Raw genomic sequence first — 9,213 nt, forward strand, 5'->3', positions numbered from 1 at the left:
TTTCCCCATCAATTTCCAGACCTTACCGATGTGCAGCCATTCTTGGCATCGGATGAGGAAGAGGAGGTAGCATCGGAAGCCAGCCAGTGGTCTGACGACAGTACCCAGATCAGTCCAAGGAGGGTGGTCCCCGCTGTTGCTGCATACTCCGAGATCTCTAATATCAGTGGTGGTGAAGGTGACGATGATGACGTGTCGATGGACATCACGTAGGTGCCAACAAGAGAGGAAGAGGAGGGGAGTTTAGAGGGAGAAATGGAGCAGCAGATAGGGAGGAGAAGGAGTGCACAGGAGGCAAAAATCAGACTGCAAATGTATCTGAAACGAGCCATCCACCATGCACAGTCACATCTGACGATCCCAGGACACTGGCACTTGGCTACTCAGTGTGGGCTTTTTTTAACGTGTTAGCTGCTGACAATAATGTAGCCTGTTCTGTCAACGCATAAGTCGCGGTAAGTCCAACACTTACCCTTTACCCAAAAGAAGGCATCTGGCCGCCCATCACAGAGCCCAGTGGGAGCAACACTGTCAAAACCCACAAAGCCACACTCCCAGCCTCTTCTCCTTTTCCTCTCTTCTCCAATTTGTTCTCCACTCAACCTTCCACCGTGCCGTCATTGTGTTTATCTTGCAAAAGGCAGGCTTCCGTGGTCCAAATGTTCGAATGTAAAAAGTTGATGACACCGGATAACCCTCTTGCTCAACGGCTGACCGCCGGCTTGTCGGAATGGCTAGCCCTCCAACTACTGCCATATAAACTGGTGGATTCGGAGGCCTTTAGAAAATTTGTGGCCATAGGCCAATGGAAGGCCCCAGGCAGGAAATATTTCTCACAGAATGGCATCCCAGAGCTTTTCACAGTATTGGTGCCAAGATACATCTGACCAGAGACATGTGGTCTAGCAAACACGGGCAGGGAAGGTACATAACTTTAAGTGCCCACTGGGTGAACCTTATGACGGCCGTCAAGCATGCAACCCATGGCACCTGTGTGGATTTAGTTGTTACCGCCACGGATTGCATGTAGGCCTGCCTCCTCTTCTCCTCCTCCTCCTACTCCATCCTCCGTCTTCTCATCGGCTGACTCCTCCTGTTCCACTGCTACCGCCTCTTCCGCTGCACCCCCCAAGCTCCCCAAAACCTTTTCGACATGCCAGGTGAGACATTGCCAAGCTGTGCTGCAGCTGTTGTGCCTGGAAGCGAAGAGTCACACCGGTCCTGCACTCCTTTCAGCTTTGCGGTCACAGGCCGATCAGTGGTTAACCCCGCTCAATTTGACAGTTTGGTAAAGTGGTGTGCAACAACGGTGCCAAACTGCTGAGCGTGCTGAAACAGGGCAAAATGACACACATGCCGAGCATGGCACACATCCTGAACTTCGTTGACAAATACCCCGGGGTCCAGGATGTCTTGCGGCAGGCCGGGAAAATCTCTGGCCATTTTAGAAGATCTTACATGGCCATGACTTGCTGACGTTCAGCGGCGACTCCACTTGCCTGTCAGACGTCTGATTTGTGACTTCCCGACGTGCTGGAACTCCACCTTGTATATGCTTGATGGGCTGCTCCAGCAGAAACATGCTGTTAACGACTACCTGTACGAACTCTGCGGCACGACAGGTTCTAGGGAGTTTTTTTTTTTTTCACCGCGCCAGTGGCTGCTCATGCCTGACTTATGCAGACTTCTGCGACCATTTGAGGAGATCACCAAACTGGTCAGTCGCAGCCAGGGCGCCATCAGTGACATCGGACCTTACGCCTTCTTTTTGGAGCGTGCATTGTGTCGTGTAATTGATCAAGCCGTCAAGGAGCAGTACCAGGAAGATGAAGTTGCAATGCTGAATGAATTCCCAGGGGGGCTACTCTATCTGAGACAAGTCATCAGGAATCTGAAGAGGAGTCAGGGGAGGATGGTGCCTGGGGGTAGGAGGATGAGGAGGAGCAAGAAGAGCAGGCTTTAAACTTCTCTGGGATCCCTGGTGTTGTCCGTGGATGGGGGAAGGAGACCGAGGACAACATTCTTCTGGATGATGAGCAGGAGCAAGGCCGCTCCACCGCTTCCAATTTAGAGTAAATTGGGGCCTTCATGCTCCAGTGTTTGAAGAGAGACCCCCATATAAAAAGCATAAAGGGCAAGGACCAGTACTGCGTGGCAACCTACTTAGAACCCCGGTATAAACATAAAATGGCAGACATGTTACTAGCATCACAGAGGGCTGTCAGAATGCAGCATTTCCAGGCCTTGCTTTGGGAGATGCTGCATTCTGCTGTTGCCGACTCTGGCAGAGGTATTTACACCCACAGAGAAACAGATGAGAGTACCAAACCTACAGCGCATGCAAGAAGAGGGCGGTTTGAAGATGTGTTGGTCACTTCGGATATGAGATCATTCTTGCAGCCAACCCATCAACAGCTGCACTCCAGATCCAGCCTCAGAAATCGCCTAGACCGACAGGTGTCCGACTACATTGGGTTAACGGCCGATGTGCATGCTCTGAGAAGTGAGGAACCCATTGATTACTGGGTGTACAGGCTTGACCTCTGGCCAGAGCTGGCACAATTTGCCATTGAACTCTTGGCTTGCCCCTCTTTGAGTGTCTTGTCTGAAAGGACGTTCAGCGCAGCAGGGGGATCATGAACGATAAGCGCACTCGCCTAGCTCACGACAGTGTGGACTACCTCACATTTTTAAAAATGAATGAGGCATGGATCTCGGAGGAATTCAACACTTGTGACGACCACGTTTAATTGAATTTCCTCATGCCAGCCCACACATATCCGTTAGAACCCAAAACAAATAATGATCTCTGTCTTATGTAAATTCAGCGGCAAAAAAGGCCTTTTCTGTCCGGTGAATGCCTAATGTTTGGGACTTCGGAGGAATTCAACACCTGTGACGACCACGTGTTATCGAATTTCAACTATTATCATTTGGGGTTTTTTCAAGAAGGGGAATTTTGTTAGCCATGTTTTTAATCCAATTTAAAAAATTTTGTTATTTTAAACATATGTATTTGACATGTATTTGTACTATCCTGCAATAAAATTGATATCCAATGACCGTTTAATATACCCTGCGGCCACATAATCACTTGATCTTTTATGTATGGTGAATGCATAATTTTTGGGGCCTGTAATCTAACTGGCCAACAGTAAAATTGTTATACGTGAACGCCTAATGTACCTCCAGCCACATTATCAATTGTTCTTTTCTATACGGTGAATGAATAATTTTTGGGGCCTAAAGTCCACTGGCCTGCAAAAAAATTGATATTCATTGAACGTCTAATATATCTTTGGCAAAATAATCACTTGATCTTCTCTGTACGATGAATGCATAATTTTTGGGGCCCTTTAATCTAACTGGCCAACAGTAAAATTGTTATACGGTGAACGCCAAATATTCCTCCAGCCACATTATCAATAGTTTTTTTCTGTACGGTGAATGAATAATTTTTGGGGCCTGTAGTCCACTGGCCTGCAGTAAAATTAATATCCATTGACCGTCTAATATACATCCAGCAACATAATCACTTGATCTTTTCTGTACGGTGAATGCCTAATTGTTGGGGCCTCAGAGGAATTTAACAACTGTGACGACCACGTGTTATCGAATGCAACCTATTATTAATTGGGGTTTTTTCAAGAGGCGGGATTTCGTTAGCCATGTTTTTAATCAAATTTTATATTTTTAGTTCTTTTAAACATATGTATTTGATATATATTTGTACTGGTCTGCAGTAAAACTGATATCCAATGACCGTGTAATATACCTCCAGCAACATAATCACTTGATGTTTACTGTCCGGTGAATGCCTAATGTTTGGGGCCTGTACTCCCCTGCCCTAAAATAAAAAAAAGTCTAGGCTCCAGCAGGGCACAATTTTTACAGTTTCCCTGTAAGACTCATAAAAATGGCCACTGATTAAAATACATATTTTTTTGTGGGGATTTTTGCCATTGATCCCCCTCTGGTATGTCACTGTCGTGGGACGATTTGTGCACTTATTGTAAGTGTTTGGTGGCTGAAAATATGACCTGAAGATTTTTCAGGTTCGCCTGCCATTAAAGTGAATGGGGCCTGGCGCGACATTGCGGTTCGCGAACATTTGATTGCGTTCGCGCATCGTCCCGGCCGATGTTCGTCTATCACTATTGGCTAATACGGTACCAGACTTTTTCCTTTTTCATATATATATACACATATACACACATATTTATATCTACAGATGCATACATGTTTACCTGTATATATATCTACATATGCATACAAATAAATTTTCATACACGTACTGTATATCCATATACACATGTACTGCACACTTACAGTTGCAATAAAAAGTATGTGAACCCTTTGGAATGATATGGATTTCTGCACAAATTGGTCATAAAATGTGATCTGATCTTCATCTAAGTCACAACAATAGACAATCACAGTCTGCTTAAATTAATAACACACAAAGAATTAAATGTTACCATGTTTTTATTGAACACACCATGTAAACATTCACAGTGCAGGTGGAAAAAGTATGTGAACCCCTAGACTAATGAGCTAATTGGAGTGAGGTGTCAGCCAACTGGAGTCCAATCAATGAGATGAGATCGGAGGTGTTGGTTACAGCTGCCCTGCCCTATAAAAAAAACACACACCAGTTCGGGGGTTGCTTTTCACAAGAGGCATTGCCTGATGTGAAAGATGCCTCGCACAAAAGAGCTTTCAGAAGACCTACGATTTAGGGTCCATTCATACGTCCTTGGTGTGTTGCGGACCCGCAAATTGCGGATCCGCAACACACCTGGCCGGGACCCGCTATAGAAATGCCTATTCTTATCTGCAGCTGCGGACAAGAATAGGACATGTTCTATCTTTTGCGGAGCTGCAGACCGGAAGTTCGGGGCCGAAACCCGGAATTTTGGGGCCGCGCTCTGCAAATTCGGAAGCGGAGAGCACATAGTGTGCTCTCCGCTTCACGTCCGGGCCCATAGAGAATTAATGGGTCCACAAATATGCGGAACGGGTGCGGACCCTTTTGCGGACGTGTGAATGGACCCTAAGAATTGTTGACTTGCATAAGGCTGGAAAGGGTTATAAAAGTATCTCCAAAAGCCTTGCTGTTCATCAGTCCATATTGTCTATAAATAGAGAAAGTTCACCACTGCTGCTACTCTCCCTAGGAGTGGCCGTCCTGTAAAGATGACTGCAAGAGCACAGCGCAGACTGCTCAATGAGGTGAAGAAGAATCCTAGAGTGTCAGCTAAAGACTTACAAAAGTCTCTGGCATATGATAACATCCCTGTTAGCGAATCTACTATATGTAAAACACTAAACAAGAATGGATTTCATGGGAGGATACCACAGAGGAAGCCACTGCTGTCCAAAAAAAAAACATTGCTGCACGTTTAAAGTTTGCACAAGAGCACCTGGATGTTCCACAGCAGTACTGGCAAAATAATCTGTGGACAGATGAAACCAAAGTTGAGTTGTTTGGAAGAAACACACAACACTATTTGTGGAGAAAAAGGGGCACAGCACACCAACATCAAAACCTCATCCCAACTGTGAAGTATGGTGGTGGGGGCATCATGGTTTGGGGCTGCTTTGCTGCGTCAGGGCCTGGACAGATTGCTATCATCAAAGGAAAAATGAATTCCCAAGTTTATCAAGACATCTTGCAGGAGAAGACAGAAGATGGGTGTTGCAACAGGACAACGACCCAAAGCATAGAAGTAAATCAACATCAGAATGGCTTAAACAGAAGAAAATACCCCTTCTGGAGTGGCCCAGTCAGAGTCCTGACCTCAACCCGATTGAGATGCTGTGGCATGACCTCAAGAAGGCGATTCACACAAGACATCCCAAGAATATTGCTGAACTGAAACAGTTCTGTAAAGAGGAATGGTCAAGAATTACTGCTGACCCTTGTGCATGTCTGATCTGCAACTATTGGAAACGTTTGGTTGAAGTTATTGCTGCCAAAGGAGGTTCAACCAGTTATTAAATCCAAGGGTTCACATACTTTTTCCACCTGCACTGTGAATGCTTACATGGTGTGTTCAATAAAAACATGGTAACATTTAATTATTTGTGTGTTATTAGTTTAAGCAGACTGTGATTGTCTATTGTGACTTAGATGAAGATCAGATCACATTTTATGACCAATTTGTGCAGAAATCCATATAATTCCAAAGGGTTCACTTTTTCTTGCAACTGTATATACACATAATCGCATATGCATACACAGTATACATCTGCATACATATAGACAGCTATTGCATGCTACACACATATATCTTTAACAGACTTACACATATGCATCTTTGTTAGAGATTAGCAAATTTTCTGAAGTTTTAGTTCAATGCATCCGAATCGGTCCCTAAATTTGATTTGGGCAAGTGCCGATTCTACCTGAATCAAAAGTGCTTTAAATACCTAGCAAAAAAATATTTTCTTTCTCTCCCTCTACAAAACGGCCTTATTGTAACCCACCATTGTGTAATAATGTATACATGGAAAGTATTGAATAACATTTGCTATTCTTTTTGGGAGAATGAAAACAAAATTCCAATTTTGCAATTTTTATTTTATTTTGTTTCTATGTTCAGAATATGGTTTATACTGTGTGACAGCTCTGTTGTCTATGCTATCCCTGCCATTATGTACATATCAACAGCACTGTAACTGTACCTCTATGGCTGGTTTCACATGGTTGGGTGCAGTCTGTGTGACAGCCATATATCCCAGATTGACTGTGGCTCATCCTAGCCACTTACATGAGCTGCAATCAGTCCAGGAAATGTGGCCGTCTCACAAACCACACATGAGCATTTGAAAGCCGCTTAATCCTGAGAATGCAAATAAGGGTTTCAATGGACTGTGGGCAAGGCTGCTCAGTTTGGTACACAAGGTTTCCACTATGTCATTGCTACAGGCTCTGAAGTCTCATGGACTAGATATCGGGAAGGTGTTGGGTGGACAAGACGGGAAGGTGCTGGGTGGTGTTACTTGTGAAATAATGTTGCATATAATGGATTGGCCACACCTACAGTGCACCGAAAACCTTTTTTATAATCGCACTAAAAGTAAGCATTTCTCAGGATTAATGGACTGGATTTTCACAAGAAAGATATATTTAAGGGGAACCTACCCTACATGGTGATATGCATACTTTGAAGCTGATTTTGGAAATGACAGGCTCACTTTACCTTTTACTTTTTAGTGTTTTAATAGAACCATCGTACCATATTATTAGACAGCACTGTAAAACATAAAATACTATATTGGTTGAAATGTAAGTATTTTAGTGCCTACATAGATTTAGCTTTAAAATCAGATGGTACTAAATAAATATGGTTATCAAATCAACATTTCTCACTTTTGTTTAAAGAAATGCACGTTGGATGTTAACTCCTATATCCGTCTTGCAACTGTTAATATTAAACCTTTAGCAATCTAAAGCTTTAACTTCCAAAGTAAAGTGGTTCCAAATTATATGAAATTATGTTAGATCGAGATTCCATAGTATACAATTTATTCACAAAGAATTTTACACATGAACACATATAAGGATGAGGCATTCAGAAAGACTGCTGTTGGTCCTGCAGTCAAGAGAACATATGGATATAGCTACCTGTTTTATAATCATGGTTTACATGATTGTCCTGATTTCAGTTACATGTATACCGTCTATCAATCTATTGTATTTTATTTTTATAAAGGCTTACTAACAGTGCTCTATGATTGCACAAAACTTAACACAATATTAGCATTTTCATATTTCTCATTCTAATCCTTTAGAAACCTTTTGTACAGATTGGATGAAACATCAAGTCGGATTTCAATACTTCAAGAAGCACAAGAGCATTGCAGGATTACAAAGTCAAATGAAACCCTTATGACAGCTTTGCAAGAGGTGTTGAACAGCATTAGCTCTGCTGAGTTGTATTTCAAAGAAGGTCTACACCTGTTTGACAGTGACTTAGAAGAAAAAGAGTAAATGGTTAAGTCTATAGCCACATAAATATTGTCCCAAATAAATTCAGTAAAGGTCATATTTAATGAACTGGTAACACTATATCTAAATCTATATGAGGCTACACAAACGGTGAACCCACGCAGAGTTACTATCTTAATATAAGTTTCTGCACACAGGTGATTGTTATTTCTTTCAATGTGATGAAATGGAGTTTGAATTTCATTAAAAATTGGACAAGTTTTCTTTTCTTCCCTGACGACTTGTGAAGCAATTGTGTAGGTGTTATAATCTAAAAGTCAACCCTACAGACTGGGATTTGCTTGCATTGGTTTCTATTGTAATTTATTCTTCTGATGAGATATTTGATAAAAATAAAAAAAAAGTGAAGGAAATGATTGAAAAACAACTGATATTTTCTTAACTGAAGTCTTCCATATTACTTAATTTCCAGCTGATTTCTTGGTGGGATCTGTTTGTATATGGCCTAAAAAACGTTTATAGAAAAAGGATACACAGATTAATAATTTTCTGTTCTATTGTTTTTTCTGTTATTTATTTTAAAGGGAAACTAATTCTTTTTGCGGTTTACTGGAGTGTGTGCAAACCCAAAATTCTGTCACAAAATGAATAATGGGCAGGGCTTAGTTAATAGGTCAATTATTAATATTTAATCTATAATTAGAGATACAAGCAGAGCCTTTTACATTTTACTTAAAAAAAGCTCCATCCTTCAAAATAAACATTCAAATAATATTAAATAACAGTAAATGATACACTTAATTCCTTTAAAATACTACAGCCCATTTGTCTTCAAGTGAACATTTATCTTTTAACATAATTTCCCATTAGGTCTAACATTCTGTTAAATTTCTTAAAGGGGTTCTCCAAGTTATTTTTTTGTTCTTTGTATGTTTCTAACTAGACAAATGAAAGGACTTTACAATTCACTTACTTTATCTCCAGTTGCTGGTTTCTCAGATTTCACTGAGGGTCACATGACCTGTGATGTCAGCTTCTCTCCCTGCTATGATGATGATTCCGTGCACAAGCCTGAAAGAGCAGATGTGTGTCTGTACACGAGACGTCACTGTGCTGGCCATGCCCCCTTCACTGCCGTCTGCTGCTGTCTGCTCTTTCCCTGGATTCTTAACCCCTTCAGCTGCACAAACTTAGGGCTGAAGGCTTTACTAAGTAGCTGCAGGCAGTGAGGAGACAAATGCTGGGCACAGGAGCACCCA

At 42.1% G+C, this 9,213-nt stretch overlaps 1 protein-coding gene across 2 annotated transcripts in view; it reads left to right on the top strand.

Annotated features, from left to right (window-relative positions):
* The window catches only part of NAALADL2 (N-acetylated alpha-linked acidic dipeptidase like 2), a 1,363,601-nt gene extending 1,354,841 nt beyond the window's left edge, over positions 1-8,760 (top strand). For both annotated transcript variants that reach the window (XM_040428250.1, XM_040428251.1), the window contains exon 14: positions 7,798-8,760. In XM_040428250.1, the coding sequence (XP_040284184.1) occupies positions 7,798-7,996 (199 nt within the window). In that variant the 3' untranslated portion in view covers positions 7,997-8,760. The remainder of the gene's footprint in view (positions 1-7,797) is intronic.
* The last annotated feature ends 453 nt before the right edge of the window (positions 8,761-9,213 follow it).

The sequence above is a fragment of the Bufo bufo genome, chromosome 4 (assembly GCF_905171765.1).
Source record: "Bufo bufo chromosome 4, aBufBuf1.1, whole genome shotgun sequence".
Classification (NCBI taxonomy): domain Eukaryota; kingdom Metazoa; phylum Chordata; class Amphibia; order Anura; family Bufonidae; genus Bufo; species Bufo bufo.